This window comes from Pieris brassicae, chromosome 10, assembly GCF_905147105.1.
Source record: "Pieris brassicae chromosome 10, ilPieBrab1.1, whole genome shotgun sequence".
NCBI lineage: Eukaryota > Metazoa > Arthropoda > Insecta > Lepidoptera > Pieridae > Pieris > Pieris brassicae.
In genome coordinates, this window is record NC_059674.1 from 4,407,323 (window position 1) to 4,427,251 (window position 19,929).

At 32.4% G+C, this 19,929-nt stretch overlaps 2 protein-coding genes across 4 annotated transcripts; one reads left to right on the forward strand and one right to left on the reverse strand.

Moving 5' to 3' along the window:
- The first annotated feature begins 1,419 nt into the window (after positions 1-1,419).
- Positions 1,420-4,973, forward strand: LOC123715670. 2 transcript variants are annotated; one of them, XM_045670892.1, is made up of 6 exons: positions 1,420-1,562; positions 2,405-2,629; positions 2,888-3,033; positions 3,368-3,512; positions 3,752-4,022; positions 4,774-4,973. In XM_045670892.1, exons 2-6 carry the CDS (start codon positions 2,407-2,409, stop codon positions 4,940-4,942), a joined length of 954 nt encoding a protein of 317 aa, XP_045526848.1. In that variant the 5' UTR covers positions 1,420-1,562; positions 2,405-2,406; the 3' UTR covers positions 4,943-4,973. The 2 variants fall into 2 exon arrangements, with proteins under 2 accessions (XP_045526848.1, XP_045526847.1); XM_045670891.1 differs by lacking the exon at positions 1,420-1,562 and adding an exon at positions 1,971-2,211.
- Positions 4,974-7,414: 2,441 nt separating this feature from the next.
- Positions 7,415-19,639, reverse strand: LOC123715529. Of its 2 annotated transcripts, XM_045670580.1 has the most exons (15): positions 19,355-19,639; positions 18,856-18,957; positions 18,423-18,547; positions 17,985-18,100; positions 17,318-17,436; positions 15,408-15,514; positions 15,185-15,301; positions 14,795-14,940; positions 13,005-13,104; positions 12,205-12,251; positions 10,854-11,097; positions 10,516-10,618; positions 9,024-10,439; positions 8,175-8,242; positions 7,415-7,957 (listed from the first exon to the last, which is right to left on the reverse strand). In XM_045670580.1, the coding sequence occupies exons 1-13, from the start codon at positions 19,517-19,519 to the stop codon at positions 9,465-9,467; spliced, it is 2,466 nt and encodes an 821-aa protein (XP_045526536.1). In that variant the 5' UTR covers positions 19,520-19,639; the 3' UTR covers positions 7,415-7,957; positions 8,175-8,242; positions 9,024-9,464. The 2 variants fall into 2 exon arrangements, with proteins under 2 accessions (XP_045526536.1, XP_045526535.1); XM_045670579.1 differs by having other exon boundaries at positions 7,415-8,242.
- Positions 19,640-19,929: the final 290 nt, after the last annotated feature.

Genomic DNA, 19,929 nt, shown 5'->3' on the forward strand with positions numbered 1-19,929 from the left:
TGAACGTCAATAAAGAAATACATATAATGTTTAAAGAACTTTATTTCTCATTACAAAATTATATTTTATTTACATGAAAAACATTATGTATATACGAGCGAGATAAACGTCCACATTTTAGTCTTGTAGATTCACTCTGACATGTATTTTTAATGCCCTTTTGAATTTGTTAAACGCGCTAATATTGCGAATTTTAGGTGGTAATTGATTAAATAGTTGCACATCCTCATACCTAATTGACCTCTTCAAATAATTTACGGCTTCGGCAAGATAAGCAAACTTGCTCGACGAGTGTTGCGTGAGGTTTGATTTTTTTAAATGATAAGCTAGTATGGAAAGAGTTTTTTTTTAATTAAGATACAGGTGCTATAAACATATAATTGTTTAATCGTCATAATTTTGGTTCCTTGGCAAATTTTATTAGTCTGTGTTAATTTTTTTTATCTAAATAGCGCTTTTATTAATTTATTTTGTAGTGTTTGTAAGTTTCAAATTATTTTTTTGCATGCTGTACTACATATTTCAATTAAAGGTATGAAATGTGACTAAATCTAAAACTACTACTAAATTGCGGAATACATTTTAATATTGACCAAAATCTGCCTATAAGGGATTTTAGTTTGGTAATTATGTGTGATATATGAAAGTTCCACTTTAAATATGTATCTATTCTAAGACCCAGATATTTCTCCCTTTTTTTTGTTAGTGATCAACGTCTTGAACTTTTAGCGGTTGAAAGATAAGAATGATTTTATTTTTGCCCTGAATATTACATAATAATATTATATATTGCATTAATCAAAATATTTGATAATATGTTGCTATCTATACACTTTTGCCATCTTATAGGTAGTTCATTGATCCCTTTTTTAAAAAACCATTCGGTCCAATAAAATCTTTAAAGGTGGTTTCGACTGCCCCATGAAAGTTGCATTTTTGCAAAATGTTATACAAATATCGAAAATATGGTCAGCAGTTCGTGCAAGTTGAGGAGAGTACGGTACGGTTGTTCAGCAGCCAGCTTTTCCATCTTGGTTTACAGTAGCTGACAATAGATATCTGTCGTAATCGTTGTAAATGGCCAGATTTAAGAACGCTATAGTGAATGACCACGGCACTAGTCCACCAAATGCACGCACAAGTAAATGTTTTGGAGTCAATTTTCACTTGGGGCACAATTTGGCTCGTTCCGCTGGGTTCAGATATTGTGATGAGCGATTCCGATTATCGTACAGGATCCACTTTTCCTAACAGGTTTAAAATTCTAAACCTAAGGTACCTCCAAGCTTTTTCACCTTCCCAATTTGCATTAATACAGTTTTTTCACTCACACCGCAGCCTGCAATTAATTAAGACGTAGTTTGCGATGGATCCGCTTCCACAATAGCCTTCAATTCTTCGTTATCATCTTTGGTCTCCGGTCGTCCACAGGGCTTGTTCTGCAAATCGAAATTTTCAGAACTAAAACTTGTGAAGTATTTATGTGTATGGCACACATAAATCCTTCGAGCTCTTTCTGCAGCACTGGTGCTACGGTGGAACTCATACTCGAAAATAACGCGGTATGTCATGTTTTCCATTTTATAAAGTCAGACAAAGGAAAAAACTTAAAAACTGTAAAATTAAATGAATCATGGATTTCGAAAAACAAATGCACGACTAAATAGCTGTAAAAAATTGAAGTCGACACATACCACAAAACTTCAATGTCATATGTAAGAACCTAATATTTAGTAAGAGAATCATTAGGGAATATTAAGGTTTTAATGGTTTTTTTTAGTTTGTGACTTAAAATATTTGTAAGCTGTGTCTCGTTACCAAGCCATAAAATAAATTTCAAAAAAAGTTGTAAGCTGCTTACGCTTTCACTGAGTCACTGTCAAGTCCGGACAGTTCATTGTTCACAGACTATATGATCGTGTGTTTTATAAAATATGTTTTGAATTCATAACGGTTGGGTTATTATTGTATTCGAAGCGTATATTTTACAGTCTTATACTTATAATAGAATTATTTTTCTCAATCTGTGTTTATATTCAAGAGAAGAGACACTTAATGGAAATAAGTGCAAATATAATAATGTGCAATTTAACAATATAATAAAAGAGTGAATCTTAAATCTTAAAAGTTAATATTAAATTTAAATATATAAAAAAAAAATTTCTTTGAAAGCACAACTTAATACAATTATGGAGCGTGTCGATAATAAGAGTTAGTATATTTTTTTAAATGAATAAACAAACAATTTCGATCTGAATTCTGTAATGTGAATCGCAGTCTTAGTTTATTTACCATTTTTAACGTCTTAATAATTCTTCAACACATCTAAAGGGTATATTACGGGTATTAAGGGTATAGTACATTTCTACAAAGGATATAAACACAATTTTGTTACCAATTTCAGACATGAAAGAGCTGAAAAGCATCCTATCAAAGATGTCACTCAATGTGTGCTGTGTTTTGGCATTGCCTGAATTTGGAGTTAAATGGACAGATGTGATCCGAGGGGTGCGTAATTCAAGGCTGAGAATGGAGCCGGCAAGTGTGGCTAAGGTCCTGTGTAATTATGCTCACAGAGCTTTTCTTCCGGAGGATTTAGCTGACTTGATTGCAAGTCTGAGACTAAAATGTAAACTATTAGAAATTTTATTTGTATTAGTCATTCATTCTACACCTCATTAATGACACCAGAATGCACAGTACATTAACAGTCATTTTGTGTAATCTAGACACCATTGTAACACTCTCATTCTTGTTTCTTTCAATCAATGTATGTATCAATTATATGTATTATTTTTAAATTCTTAAAGTATTTTCCAGTGTGATAACTGAAATGTTATCCTTATGATAATTAAGTTTTTATAACTGAGTTGACTTTATTTTTCAGTGGTCACAACCCAACCTAGGACATGGCATGTAATTAAATTAGTCAACAAAAATGATGATGAACCAACTTTACTATCTCCAAATTTATCCTTTTTTTTAAAACAAGCATTAAAAACTACAAAAATTTGCAAAAATCGCCGACCTCAGGTATGATAGATTTGAAATGAGTAGAAGAGGTTTGCTTTCATCTATATCTTGTTTGTTCATCAAAACTAAACTCTCATAGGCTCATTTGTATTAGAGAGATGCAAAGGAATCCCAGATAATTCTTAAGAATATGAGTGTTTTTGCATAGTGAGTATTTATGAGACTTTCTGGAACCTTTTTTCTGACTTTGAACTTAGGGATATGGTATGTTTTAAGTAAATCCAATATGTTTTAAATGAGAATCTTAAACACTTTTTAGACTCAACTCTTAATCTTAACTTAGAGTGCAGTTATCCAAGTAATTAACATTATTTCATGTGTCTTATAATTTTAGATACAAACATTTAAAATGAACAGTCTTTTATATATAAGTGTTCAAATGCAAGGCCCAAGTCCAGTTTACATGGCTGTACCTTTACAAGGAGATGTTGCTTTGGTTAGTGCCTTACGGTCTGGTGTAATTGGAGCACTTGTTAAAGGTAAGTCCCATGACATACGTGTTGGTTACTTCAGGACTCCAGACCTCTATTTCAGGATATGTAATTTAATGTCATAAATTTGTAGAAGATTTATTAAAAAACACTCCCTAGTGCTCTGATTACCAGTGGACTTTGATATCCATATCCAGCCATAGGGCTGAGTGGAATTTGGCATACTGGAACTACTATGTAGAGCTAGAAATTAGTAAAAGAATGGTTGAATAACATGTAATTTTTAGGACTAGGCTACGAAATATATGAAGATGTGTCTCTTAGCGGCCAAGACATCGACTCCCTTCTTCGAATATACAACACAGGCAACACCAATCGGGCTGAACATCTATCTGGGTTGCCAGAATACAATCCAGCACCAATAATAACTAAGTCGGGCATAGATTATACAGGCAAAGCATATGATGAACATTATGTGCAACAAATTATTGGACCAGACCCACCTATCGTGAGGATGTTGAAAATAAAAACGGAAAAGGAATACTTTGATTGTAACATGTGAGTACTTAATTGTTATTTTAAAACATAATAGGTATTAAAAAGAAAAGTTTACAAGCTTATGTGGGAAGTTTTGGAACAATTTTTACATAATTTGTTTTTATTTATAGTACACAACACCGCAAGAAATGAAGATAAATTCCAATTATTAATAGTATTGAAATGTAGTTTGAAGTTCTCAAAATAGTTTAGTATAATTCCATTAAGCAATTATGTAATAATATTTCCCTTTGTATAAAGTATGCCATTTATTTTATTTTATATTGTTACTATAAATTAACATGTAATTTGTCTATTTAAAAAAGGTAATGCCTGTTGGCATTACAATAAAAACTTGTATCTAGGAACACAGAAAAATAAAAACTGATTGTACACCCATTAACAGACCAACTCATCATGCTTTATAATTAATAACTATAAATAACTAACAGAATTCTAACAAACTATACATATGTAATCTAAAAAGCCAGAGTTTGTTGATATCTCTTTTATATGATGACATTTAAGCCGGATTTAATTACGAAATCACTTTCGCATATATCGAAACTCCTTCGTGATACTGATTTCACATGCATGCCACTAACTTCGTAATGTAATTCCGGCTTAAGTCTTGAAGGAGTGATGCATGTTCACGTTCGTAGATATAACCACAGTCATACGTGACCGTGACCCACTATATAAAAATAAAAAAAATAATAAAAGCAAGTATACCCACACTATATAACAGTTTCTAAGATATTTTATTTTTCAGATTAAACAAGAAAATAAAAATGGAAATGAACTTGAAGTCGGAAGACGTAGCAAAATCCCTTATGCATTGGGCCAAGTTGGGTGCGATTCCTCCGACGTCTGAATTATTCCATATATTTCATAAAACTAAATCAAACAATTTCGTTTACCAGGGAGATATGAATGATTAGTTTATTTTTAAATAAAAAAAAAACAATTTTGTATTTTGTTTTACTTAACCAAGACATAAAAGACATAAAAGTTTTTACAATAATTCAATGATGTAAAAAGTTTACAATATGCAAATGTGCAAAACGGTCGCCTTCATCAAAAGTACTTAACTTAGACATTTTGACATTGAATACATGTAAAAAATAAAAAATCCCTATATTCTTATTCATATTAGGCCAAAATGCTTTTTATATGTATTAAGTGTTCGCGATCCCCTTATGTATAATCAAATATAGTCTTTCTAAACTCTTTCGGAATGTGTATAGCTTGCTAGCTAATGGACTGTGAAATGTGTGTTTAATCTTTATATGTAATGAATGTCAGGATTATCTGTAAGACTTAATGTCCTATAAACCCTAGATGGGGCAGAGAGCGTCCACAGTGAGTCTCCATCGCTTTCGGTCTTGAGCCTCGTGTTCCACCTCGCTCCAAGTCTTTCCGGCTCTCTTTGCCTCGTCTGCAACTGTTCGGTGCCAGGTTTGTTTGGGGCGGCCATGCTTCCGCTTTCCTTGCGGATTCCAATCAAACGCCTGCATGGGAATATGATTGAGATCCCTTCGGAGTGTATGGCCTATCCAATTCCATTTGCGTCGCTTGATCTGCTGGCTGATCAGGGTTTCTCGACAGCGCTCCCGAAGTTGCTCGTTAGAGATCTTTTCAGTAGATGCCCAGAATACGGCGTAGACAGCGGTTAACGAAGACTTGGAGTCGGTGCGAGATGTCTTTGGTGACCTTCCACGTTTCACACCCATAGAGCAGCACAGATTTGACGTTGGATCCGAATATTTTAACCTTGATTCGACGCGTCAACATCCGTACCGTTCAACTCTTTGACACCACGGGCCTACTGAGAAGATTGAAAAGGACAAAACCGTTTGAACTAGTGAATTAGTGTTAGTGTACTTTAATATTCAGTGCTAAACAGTGAATCAAAAAAAAAATTAACACAAGAACAGTGTGTCTTCCCTTTAATAGAGACTATAAGTAATGTTATTGGACACTTATGATAAAAAGGATTTTAGTAAATTAGGATGAGACTTAAATTACGTATTAGTTTTAAGTAAGGCTAGATGACGATGTCGTAGTGAGGACACATTTGTATAAAAAAATCATATTTCTGGCCAGTCTTCTCTTTCAATGTATTAATGAGAACTTAGATTTAGGATACCCATCTGAGTCTCCAGAGCAGAAGGTCAGTAACCGAAACCACCATTATTTTGTCGCCATTCTGTGTATAATGAAAACAGCGAAGCGAAAAACAAGAGTCGTTTCAATGGCCCCGAACGGCGAACCTACATCTTCTCGTTGCTTTCTAAATTATATTTACCTTAAAAAACCTCACGTTGACTTGATTCCTAATTAGATTTTGAAAGCCAAGAAAACTTTTCGAATAAGTAATGCTAAAAATATTATGTAATGTACCAGAGACGTAACATTATAACTTAACATAGTGGCCTTTGGCACTGCATGTGCACGTTATATAAGTACTAGGTATTTATGTCAAATAGGGCAGGAGTGTTATCATAAATTAACTAAAATCATCATTCAACTTAATATGGTTATGCTACTACTAATTCGAGATACTTCGATTACAGCTTATAACTCCAGCGCATACTCCGTTGCTTGCGAGCACACCAAATGTACGAAAATGTTTTTGTGCAAAAAATAAAGAGTACAGTATTATGCTTTATTAAAGTGAAACAGAGAAATTAAAATTGTATCATGGAGCAAAGAAGTGCAGTGCTTTCTATCTTCCTCGCATCTCAATCATGTTCATAGTATGAGATATACATAGAAAACATTCGATTCCTCGAAGTCCTCTTAGTTCATATCCAAGTGATTACCTATTTCTTCTATTGATTACCAAAACATTTTAATTGAAAGACAGGAAACTCTCGATTGTGAAGTGAATAATTAGAACACTACGCCCGAGCGGAACTAAAACAAGACAGCTACGATGGTATAAAGAGTATGGTCTACATCTAACAATTGCAGCCAGCCAGAAAAACAGCGCCACAAATGGAAAACCACTTTTCGAAATCATGCAATTGGCGATCTTGTTATCAGGTATCAGCGCCTGGGCTGTGTGCTGCGGTTAAATCCTTATACTGATCCCTTATAACCGGGGGCGGAATGTTTACCTTATTTTTCATTTTTATTCATCACTTGTCATTTTGTTTTGTCGATTTGTCATTTATGCGAATTAAAGGATATAACAAAAATCTATGCTTATTTTAAAAAAACAAAACTATTTGTACTTTCAGAAATAGTTGATATTTTTTTCCTCAAAAAAATATATATTTTGAGTAATAAATGATCAACTCCAATATTGTATTTGGTTCATCTGAGTAGTTAAATAAAACTTCTTGAACTTAATTATTTTATTTATTTACTTTTGGTATAAATAGTCATTTAAAGTGAAGGTGACAGAAGATCTATAGAGACAATTTATAATGTTTAGGTACTCTATTTACATATAAATAATTATATATATTGATTGAACAGAGAAAAACTAGCCAGGAACTAAATTTATGTAAAAAAACAATATTAATTATAGACACTGATTATAATTCATTGTAATCCGAACGCGAATTTATTACGTTATATACATAACTCGCTGTTTCGAGTGCTTTTCAGCGATCGTTTGGACTTAGCAAAAGCGTTGGACCGTGTGTGGCGCTTCTTACAACGCTCAAAATTTGTCAATTTACAAAAATACACCAAAGCTCTATTTTTTGACCATTTCATAAACTAAATTGAATAATAAATAATCGATGCACACTGTTGCAAGTGTAAACTGAAAATCCACATTTTTTATGTTTATGTAAACCGAACTACTCCAGAAAATGTAAGTATTGCCGTTTCATCAAACGTTCTCCTTCTCTTTCCACAAGAATAAACTGTGAGAGAACAACGGCTTTTTATTTAGTAGGAATAAGCTAACATATGTCGGCGTTCCACGAGGCGCGGTGTTTCTGGAAGAATCACTTACAATACTTTTTGTACAGTATATAATCAAGTACATGTATCGACGTGGTAACCCTACCGTGGTAGTGGGGCGGCAAAATATTAGAAAAAAATGAAGCACTGGAAATGTCATTAAGAACGAAAAGGAAATATAGGCGGGAAACAACGTCGTTAATCTCAATATTAACCTTCGAAGTCAAGTCAAATTAATATATTGATATTTACCAGCTTTCCAAGCCATGATCTCTTTGAATAACGGCACTTTCTTTAGTTCCAATTACCACGATGTATATCTGAGAATGACATTATAAAAATATAATTTCTTTTCAGATAACTTGATTTTTAGACTGACACTACACTCTTGTCATATCAAGAAACTTAAAAAAAACATTGTGTGTACTATGTTGAAGTTATACTTCTTTGGCGTAACAAGACAAAGATCTTTTCAAAAATTTTATTCTGTTTGTAGAAATAAAACTTACACTAAAAATAAAAAAGGTATTAAGTACATTGAAAGTTTTATTATAACGCATTATCTAGTTAAATAAAGTTTATTTAATAAGCAAAATATTAAATATAGCTAACCAGGGTGTCGGTTCTTTGTGACGGTGTGCGCTTGCATAGTAAAACTCTTTTTATTTTTCCCTAACGTTTTAAGTTAAAAATGATGAGAGTAAAATTGAACGATGCGCGCGCACACCGTCACAAAAAAACGACACCCAGAAGTTAGCTATAAGTCGACAATTTGGTTTTTTCTTTTGTTAATGTCGTTTTTGCTACGAACGTAGAATATAATTTTTGTGTTATGCCAAAAAAAGTATAATTTCTAAAACACAGATACGTTTCTTTTAATGTGCTGAATTTACTTGTACTAAACAGAGTTTAAAATAAATTTAAAAGAAGATATACAATATGCATAGTAAAATCGTTTAGCAGCTTTAGAAACTTAAACCAGGCTCTGAAGAACCATAGAATATCGGCTCAACGGCCAGGTCGTGATGACGGCACATAAAAAGTTATTGATGAAAATTTAAGAGACATTTTCACAAAATCTGTTTAACACTTTATACTTACTTTTTTTATTGTACAGTTAAAACCACATTGAGCTTTCATTTGCTTTATACAACTACTTTTACAATCGTTTCATTGCAGGATAATTCCACTTAATTTACTTAGTTCAATAAATTTTGCTTCACCAGTTATATATATATTTATGTCACCGCCAGCTCATTGAAGATAACTCTATCACTCTCATTGGAATAAGTTAAATACTGGCGTTCCACAAGGCAGTGTACTCCCTCCACTCTTATTTCCTCTATTTATAAATGATGTGTGGATACAGAATTGTCTTTATCGGGTCAAATGCACACATGACCTTCAACCATTTGGCCGTTGGATTTGTGTAGAAAGAAGTGTAAATAAATATGCCTTAACTAATACAAACTTTTTAAAATCTGTATATAGAGTGACTAATCGATACGATTATTTTAAGTAAGGGTACGAGATTTTTTAAATTTATTTTTCTGGAGACTTGACAGTAAAAAAGTTGTCAAGCGATGTTTGCTTCAACTTATCAGTAAATTTCTCGGTTTTCTCATATTTTCTCTTAACGCGTGAGACAATTCCGGGCGTCATTTTGATTTTATTCTTGGCATTTTCGAACACGTAATTATTGGCATGCTGTTTTTTTCTTTTCTCATTCGTTATTTTTATTTTAAATTTCTCCTTTTTCCATTCAATGTTGACTTTTATATTTTTATTGCGAATCGATAGTTCAGTCTTGCGTTTTTCTTTGTTCTCATTAACTTCCTCCGAAAGAAATTTTAGAACTACACCTGTATTGTCTAGAGTTTTTGGTTTATGGTTCTTATTTTTCTTATAATCATTGTTTCTATGTTTGTCGATGTCTTTATCTCTATCTAGATTTCTGTGTTCTCTGTCTTTTTTATACTTTTTCTGTTTGCGATGCTTTTTTAGGTTTCTATATTTTTTATCTCTGCGTTTGGTTTTGGATTCAATTGCACATTCAGTCATAGGTAAATCATCAGTTTTGTACAAATTGTCGCCACCAACTTCATTTAGATAATGATTTTTAAATATTTCTAGATCTATATTTATGTTTTCACCCAAAACTTCTTTAGTTGGACTGATTTTCAGGGCAATTGTCTTATTTATCTTTCCTTGAGTTACATTAATGTCAATTTGTTGGTTATTTTCCGAAATTTCCATTGAGGAATCATTCTTTAACAGAACTGGATTTGACTTGGCACTCACTATGGGTAGGTTTTTATCCAAAAAATCTTCAGTTAAAACATTTAAAATATTATCTTCGCATCCACCTGCAATGGAAATTCCAGTACTATCTTCATGATTTAATTCCATTTTGTCATACCAATCACAATCTATGTTTTCTAAATTCTTATTCAATTTTACATTTTTATCTATAGATTCATTCACTTCTTGTGCTATATTATTTTCTTCTAAACTTTTCTGAAAATAAAATTTTAAATCTTAAATGACCTGATTTTAGAAGAATTAAAATTGCGAAGTACTTTACAAATCTTACCATTTCAACATCTATTACTTCATTCTTCAGAGATTTCCATTCTTTTATTGGGCTCTTGATATTTGGTTTCAATTTTTCATTTAAAATACTATCTATTATAAAGCTGCAACAAATAATGTATGCATTATCTCAGAAAATTACTTGTGAACAATTTTTTTTATTTTAATCAGATATGTTTCTAGGGAACTGTTCAATATATATTAAATTCAATTCAATATGATTAGAGATATCTGTGGGTTCAATTATCTCTGTGGTATGACATAGGTACATTGGTAAAACTTAGTATTTGTGCTGCTTAAATTTTTTTAAATAACCTTTTTCAATAAGTATTCACTCACCTAATAATTTTCTTTCGTATAGAAAGGGGCTTCGGTTTCATTAGTTTTTCCCTCACCAACTCTATCACACTGTCAGAATCCCATTCAAAATTGTCTAGCACATTCATTTCACATAATTGTTGTTTGAATAGTTTAACCGGTGAGTGATTTCCATTATCAATCATTTTGGAATTTTCGATTTTGGGTCGAGATGGCGTTTTAAGGTTCAACTCTTGGCGACTAGTTATCGAGTTTTGTGAATGTACTGAAAGCCAATAAAAAAAATTGAAATTACTCTATTTATAAATTGTGATTTCTTTAGATGCTTTCAGACATATAACATCTATATAATTGATATTGTAAAAGATCTTCTAGAGATAAGACACTTTTTTCATATGACAGGAAAGCAAACAAGTCATAAGGCCATAAAAGTTTGCAGGTCGTTTCTTACAGCCTCACTTCGACAGTAGGAGACTAATAAAACTTTTGATAAAACATTGTGTGTTATACACTAATTATTTATTAACCCTACGGGTTAACTAAACGAAGGTTAGATAGTTTATTAAAACTAACTCAATCTAATTGTACTCTTACAAGTTAAGTACTCTTTAGTTTTTTTCTTCCTAATTGTGTTTACTGGTGAAGCGCAATGAAGCGATTTTAATTTTTTTTACCACTAGATAGAAAGCTACATTCCTGAGTAACAGGATATACACTATACAGTGGAATTTGGATTTCGATATTATTTCCCTACGAAGTATTGATAATACATATTTTTACACTCTATAACTCGAATTTCAAAAAGGAGACTCCGGAAGTCGTTAATAAAATATAATGACGTATAACTTGGAATTCCTCGAAATAATAGCAATAAAATCCAAAATGAATGTTTGGTTTCGAGGCTTCTAATCTATTGGTTTTATCTTGTATACGTGGAATGAATGAATACATTCATAAAACTTTCTACGTAACACAGCTTTTTATTTTTTAGTGTACACTTTACTTCATTAATATGTAAAACATGTATACTAAAAAACCTAAATTGAATTGTTATTCAAATTCGACTCTACATATCAAAAAATATACTGTAAGTCGAAATTTCAGTTAAATCATATGTATCTCGAAGTTCTTGTTTGTCGAAAACTCGTTAATTTTTTTCTGCATTTCCCTTAACATTCGAGTTATAGAGATTCACTAGTAAGTGTAAAGAAAAAAAGCGTACCAATTTTTAAAAGGCAGGAAACGCACTTGCGAGCATTCTGGCAATGTGAGTGTCCATGGGCGGTATCACTTAACATTCCTCCTGCCCGTTTGCCCCCTGATATATAAAAAAGGAACAAATAGCTGAAAAAGTTTTATATATAAACTTTACCTGTTAATGTGCTAGTTAACGCATCAGTTGTGTTGGAGCTGGACCCACTGTAGAGAAAAACGCATACTATGAGACCAGAAAGGTGATTTTCCTATTGTCTATCGAAAGTTCTTGTTCTACAACATTATAAGACTACTACCAATCCCCAAATCAAGATAAAGCGGGCGAAAAGAACTCTGAAAGTTTCCGATACTATATTATTGAACGCGTAAAAAACTAATCAATAAATCTTATATAAATTAAATTTCAGGAACTATGGGTTCTATTTTTGCTGGACAGTGTAATCACAATGCGAGTGAAACCACATGGCACAGTTAAGTTTATATAAAAAAAACAAGTTTTTTTTATAATATTTATAACAATATTCGTTATTGATTATTTTTCACATAGCTTTGTTTTATTTTATTAGTAGACCGTATCCCACACTCATAATCACAAAAAAAAATCCGGATTATAAATAAAAATATTATCTCTTGTTATCAGAGCGTAAACAAAATTTGAGGTGTATTGGCCTAGTGGCTTCAACATACGACTCTCAACCCTAGTCGTGGGTTCGATATCCGGTTGTGTACCGATGGACTTTCTATGTGCGGATTTAATATTCGCTCCCACCCGGCGACGGCGTGTGTCAGGCACAGTCTGGTTAATTGGCTATTAGATTGACAAATGATCATGAAACAGATTCAGAAATCTCAGACCTGATAAGGTTGTAGCGCCATTATTAAGTAAGAAAGAAAAGAATGCTTAATTTTGTGTGTGTGTTGTTAAGCAAAACAATTATTTAACAGGGATATACATACACATTACGCAGCCTTGGTTTTGTCCGTCTTATCGACATACGACTTGGCATTCTGGGTCCGTGTTGAACTCGCGAGGGTTGATTCGGTTCCGGGAGGGTTACTAAAAGTTAAAATTGTTATATAAGTTTAAATCAGATAAAAAAAACTTATCTATAGACAATAAAACGTGAGGTTTCTATATGATTTTAATTAAATTAAACATATTAAATATTAACGAATTACTCCATAGTTATGATACATCTCCGAACTTTACATAAATTACCAAGAAAATTTGCACGAGTGACCAAAAAGTTAACATAAAAGCAAGAAACAGATATATATATATCATAGATAACAAACAAACGTATCAGGATCCCATACATTTAACGAGTACATATATCTAATACGAAAGCACTGAATTATGTTCGTTGTTCGTATTTTTGCTTTATGCATGCGGTGCCTACGTTCCAATTCTTATTAACCGACATTCCAGATTTTTTTTAGCACGGGGGCAAACGGGCAGGAGGCTCACCTGATGTTAAGTGATACCGGCGCCCAAGGTCACCCTCAATGCTAGAGGGCTCGCGAGTGCGTTGCCGGCCTTTTAAGAATTGGTAGGATCTTTTCTTGAAGGACCCTAAGTCGAATTGGTTCAGAAATACTTCAGTGGGCAGCTGTTATGAGATATTAAGTATATTCTAAAACACGTTTTTTAAATCTTAAATGTATGTGTGTCCTAGTTTTAGGAATAATAATTAGAAGAATACAAAAAGTAAAAAAATATGACGAGAGCTATACGGAAAGCACCAATGGGAACAAAAGATCGCCCCCAGAAAGCTGGATAGAAGATACAGAAGCCATAGCAGGAAGCGATTGGAGAAACCGGAGAGGTTTTGAAAAAGCTGGAGGCCTTTACCCGAGAAGAGATTCCGATCAATAGTACTGAAGTTACGACAACGGGTGATAAGAAAATACATAATATTATAAATGTCAATTGACATTTCGTAAATGACTTGCTTAATGTAATATGTTTGTCTATAAGTTTATTTTGAAATTAAATCATTTGCAGTAGTTTCTGAGATATGGGTATGGAAATATCTCCATTGATTCCATATGGATATCCAATAAATTAAGTTGTAAGACTCATCATTCTTTGTCTTCTTTTGTTTTATTGAAGTTATACTTGTTTTGGCGCGTTAGGAAAAAAATATGAGAGTAAATTTTTACGATGCGCGCGCACACCGTCACATAAAACCGACACCCTGAAAATAGCTATAGTCAACATTTTACTTTGTGGTCATTATTAAATCAACTTTATTTTATTGTAGATGTCATTTTTTCTATAAACTTAGAATAAGATTTTTATCTTGTTACGCCAAAGAAGTATAACTTCTAACGCGTGTTCATAAGTACACACACATGTGTTCTCTATCATGTTTTGTGTTATTGTGATGTAGATAGTGTTATTATTATTATCCACGTATTTTTGTTAATATTTTTTCCCTCCTTTCAATCAATTTTATTTATTCATTTGGTTTTTGAACAGCAAAGTTAAACCGAATATAAAAATACAATAAAAGTATATGTAGTAGATAAATTAACTACCATTTTAAAATTATTTATATATTTAATGTATGGTTACGATTACAACCACACTGATTCACGTACCGCTCGGTTAGCTGCGTGCACGCACGCATACGCGCGGAACATGCAATACCAGTTTTTTGAAGTTACATGCGAGTAACGATAAAATAAATAAAACACAATGTAATGTACATATATGCTACAAGTATATTAAAAAATAAACTCACTAGCATGAATGGCTTCTAAGTATTTCGGATCGTCGGGTGCAGCGGGCAAACAGATAGGACAGACATAAATGTGTCCGTTTAATTCCGCGCAGTGCGCGTGCGCCCCAACGTTCCCGCAAAGCAAACACAGTTTTATGTCCCACGGGCTGAAAATTAAGATAAAGTTTTATTTATTAACGCTTCGTTACATTATAATATAAAAAAATTTAACATAATTAAATCAAAAGGACCTCTGGCGGCCTAATCGCTTTCGAGCGATCTCGTCCAGGCAACCACTGTGAGTAAAGAAAAAAAAAGTATCAAATTACATAAGATAGGCAAGAAGTTTTCCTATGTATTTTACTTATAATTTTAACCTATATAACAGATTAACTATTCATTGATATTTACCCAATCTCCAAATCGTGATCTCTTCCATTAGGGCACACACACTCAGGTACACTACACACAATTGTCCGTTCATAGATTTCCGCAAACGCGTTTTGTTCCAACTCCCACGACGCATCTCTGTAAACGACATTAAACACGTTACAATATTTTTTTATATTATACACGGTACACTCTCGTCGAAACCAGATTGCCAGATTTGTGATAATTTAAAAATTATATTTACCTGTTTGGTACATAATATCCTTGGCTCAGCACGGCATCGTAGAACCGTTCTTTATCATTACATAAAGGGCATCGTAGGTAATGAGCGCCTGCGCTTAAGGCCATCCGCTGAAATGTATGTAGTACAATCAAAACACAATTAATTGCGCGAATATACCAATATTGTATACGGTGCGGCAATTCGTGGGATTTTTCGTTATGTTAATGTCGCAGTAATGTAGTTAACGTGTGAGTAACAAGTGAGTGAACGAAACGTTTAACGAGTTTCCTAAACGTTTCTAGGCAACTAGACTTATGTTAGGTTGTTACCTAACCTAACCATTTACAATAAAGCAAAACACGGAATTTCCAAGCTCTCAATTCTTCACGATCACAACGAAATAACAATAACAAATGAAATATTCATGGCGGAATCTTGTTAATCAACACGCTGGCTTTCGATCAGACAGATAGTTAAACCTTTACGACGCTGCTTTATTTAAATCGAAATGCTAGCGACTTTATTGAATATAGACATTTAATTAACTGTCTAGAGGTTCAATTAACTCTCTGATTTAACTACTTTACTGCGACATTAACAAGACTTACGTCATTATCATAAGAATTACATAGTCGCAACCTGACTCTTTCTACATAGACCTTAATACAGATGTCATCTAACTCAGAATCGAGACGTATAACAAAATATGAATAACAAATAACATGTTTTTGAAGACTTCTCTGAATCCCTTTATCCCTTGATAAGTATTATTTCTTCTCTTTTTTCAAATTGTATTTACTACTAGTGGGAAAAGAGATAGAGAACTTTAAAACAGTCTTTTTTTATTATTTCCGGAGTAGTTGTGACGGCGAGAGACGCGAACCCTTTTTAATCCCTTTATAAGAGATTTCGACACTCTCCTGCTTTCCAGCTTCATAGTCACACATCTACCTGATAGGCTATGAAGTAGGGGGCACTGTTTATAAATTAATAAAAAATACAGTGCTATTGACAAGTTTTCACACCCATACTTTGCTATAAATAAAGACTCGATAAAAAGTGGCAACCTTATATAATTATTGTATCGATAGTAAGTCCATTAATGACATACAATAAAAAATATTACTAAGTGGAAATAACTTTTATACATATGCGTTTAATAAGCCATGGAGGCGATGATTTCATATATAGCGGTGAAAGAAATCTACTAAACATTTCACGAATTTTTCAGTAATTTAAATGTTACAGCTAGTACGCTAATATAAATCTTATCTAAATCATGTACATTCTTAATAAGATTTCAGGATTGAATTTCGTATTAATATTACGTTTTTGCTGATTATATTTTTTTTATCATTCATGTTCTACGATTTTAGTTATATTTCGAAACGCGACATGTTCTGGAATTATAAATGTGTATCGATTTGTTCATTGCCATATTGTTTGCATTTAATTTAATTCTTAACATTCATTATAAAATATAAAAATATTCTTAAAAATCTTGCCATAAGCGCCCATGTGCCATAGTTGCTCATTCGACTGGTTTTGCTTACGATTGATGTCGAACATCGAAGTGGGATGGTTGAGTCGGGAATAGAATATAAAACAAGTCGTGGCATGTGCGCATGGGCATTCTTCAAATAACTTTGAACTGCTACAGAGTATGTAAAATCAGAAGTGAATTATAGTGATTCAAGTAATTCATGGAGTGTTTAGTTACCTACCCTTACTTAATCTAGTCTAGTCTTTTGAGTTTTTTTTAGAACTCAAAAAACACTGCAAAATATTGATAACATTACAATTCGAACGAAAATCTTACTTTTATGCACTCGATAATATCGATTAAAATAATTCGAGGAAAGGCAAGGACAACTCAACACATTTTCCTAGTCGTGAACAAACGTTATATATGTAATAAACCATAAAAATACCTGTACACATGATCTATGGAACCAGGCATCGCGTGCGCAGCAGGGTGGCCAAAATGTATGTATTGTGGGGAACGCGTCGACACTTTCATAACAAATAACGCATACCATCTCCTGTATATCTAAAACAAATAAATTGTAATAAAAATGGAGGAGAAATCACGAGTAATTGGGAAAGCCAAACTACATTGGTCTAGAGAAATGTTTTCCAAAGATTATATTATTAAAAAAATAAAATACACTAAGATGTTTGACAAGTATGAACCCTGAAAGCGTCAAACAGGTTAAATAGAACAACAAAACCATAGTTTCTGTTCCACATTATGAGAGAATATAAAGATAAATACATTAAGAAAGTGACGGAGTGGCTTCCGTTAAAAAAGAAAAAAGGGAAGATAAATAAAAAGTTGGGACGATGATGTGCGAAGAGCTGCTGGCCCTATGTGGCTACGTAAAGCTAGCGTAAAAGAAACAGAGAAGAGTGGAAGGTCTTAGAGGAGGCCTATGTCCTAGGACAAGTATAATAGAAATTAACTGGCTTGCCGATAAATTATTAGTGTTTATTTTTTATTATTATTATTCAATATGACATGATAAACTAACATGTTACATCCATACACAATATCACTGAAATACGTTAAAAAAATGTTTAAAGTATAAAGTTATATACCTTCTGACAAGTCATTATCTACTTTTGATTTTTTCATCTTTACTTTTCTATTCTTAATGTTGTCTAATATATTATTTGGTAATTTCTGTTTAGGTACATGTTGTTGGCAGAACGACCTGAAATTAAAATAAAACATACTACAAATTATTATCAATGAAAGCATCTAATAATAGTTTGAGTTTGAAATGTCATAGTTAAAGATCCTTTGTTGTAAATTTTATAAATTGCTTTTTATTTAAATTGTGTGAAATTTAAGAATTAATAATAATACCAAAATGGATTCCAGATGGATCAATCACTATGGCCTCTACAACCTATGAAAATATTTTAATAGTGCTCCATTCAAATATCACAAGTGATGTATTGTTTTAACATTTTTAAATCAAAACTTGTGCTAAAATGTCAACTAAAGCTTTTACTTTAACTAGATATACTTACTTAAAATTGCCATAAAACATGGACACAGCATTTTTGTCCCTTCCACATGGTAAATGAAACTGTTTCCTGCATTGTGTTTTAGAGCAACCCAGAGTTGCACCTTCCTTCATACAATAGGAACATTTCTGTAATGAAATTGACTACAACTTAAGGACTAGCACTTTTAATTCATAAAAATATATGTTGGTCTCTTTAGTAACACAGAGTACTTTAGTTAAGAGAATGCAATATACCTCATTTAATTTAATTTAACAAGAGAATGTTTAATTATTTATGACTTAAAAACAGACAGTTAAATAATACATTAACATAACACATTAACAAGATAGATTTAAAAATGTTTCCAATTTAGAAATAAACAGCACACTAATTCTAAAAATACAACTTGTATTCAATTAGTGATTGATATGATGTGATATATGATGGTACTTACATGTTTTTTACTTCTTTCAACTTCTGCTAATATATCAGGATATAAAAACCCAAATAGACCTTCTTCATCTTTACCATGTTGAATTAAACAACATGACAGCAGCTAAAAAGCAGTTTGTGAAGCGTATAACCAATGGTGACAAAAAATGTTTATGGATCTTGATAACTGATCTATTTCATTGACCACTTGGCAAGTAGGAGGTCCCTAAAGAAAGCTCCTAACATGTGGAAAACATGGCAGTTTCATAATGTTCCTTCATAATAAGAAGTATACACAATTCTCTATGTATTTTTCATAAAAACTAAGCCTGCATATTTTAGAACACAGCAATAAAAAATGGGCGCAAAGAATGTGAGCACTAAAGTCAATTAAAAGAAAATAGTAATTACTCTAAAATTTAAAATTATATTAAAATATTATTAGTAATTAATGTGATAAAAGTAAATGTTGTTACCCAATATACATATCTAAATAAAACTGTTAACTCGTAGGTACTTACGACACAAAAATAGTGACAATGTATTTCTCCGATAGCGTACAATTTACCATATAACAATTCATCATCAACGTCTCGTTTGCAAAAACAACAAGGGGCTCTTTCAGTGGCAACTCGAGCTAACGTATGTTGATATTTTCGAGTAGGTAATAACAGTTTTCCAGACATGACATGCCAGTTTTCCAGCAATACTTAACAAAAACTTTTTAGTGATTTTATTCACGAAAAACGAATAGCGGAACAGACACGAAAATCACGAAAAAAATGTCATGGGGTATTTCGTTAATTTGGCGGGAGAGTCGACGAAAAGCATAGACTAAAGACTAAGATATACTGTGCTCTATAACTAAGAATACTGTGTTACCATTTACATAAGAACTCTATGACGTTTTCGGCACAAATCTTATTTAGGAATTTTGAAAGTGAGTGAGATTTTAAAAAGTGTTTTACAGTAGCTTCTAAATTAATATTAAAACTAAGATTACCTTAAGATATCCGTGATGTGTCTGTTATCTATTAAAATATTTTATGTTAGTGCTCTGTACAATTTTCTTACGTCACGACTGTTGAGAATGCTA

Bases quoted from the DNA above. Each gene is read 5' to 3' on its own strand.
- LOC123715670 (XM_045670891.1), top strand. From the start codon at position 2,190: ATGGAGCGTGTCGATAATAAGA. The intron at 3,513-3,751 runs GTAAGTCCCATG...TGTAATTTTTAG, and splicing joins AATTGGAGCACTTGTTAAAG to GACTAGGCTACGAAATATAT. The intron at 4,023-4,773 runs GTGAGTACTTAA...TTTATTTTTCAG, and splicing joins GAATACTTTGATTGTAACAT to ATTAAACAAGAAAATAAAAA.
- LOC123715529 (XM_045670580.1), bottom strand. From the start codon at position 19,519: ATGTCTGGAAAACTGTTATTACCTACTCGAAAATATCAACATACGTTA. The intron at 15,302-15,407 runs GTAAATATAATT...TGTCGTTTACAG, and splicing joins GGATATTATGTACCAAACAG to AGATGCGTCGTGGGAGTTGG. The intron at 10,619-10,853 runs GTGAGTGAATAC...TATTTGTTGCAG, and splicing joins ATACGAAAGAAAATTATTAG to CTTTATAATAGATAGTATTT.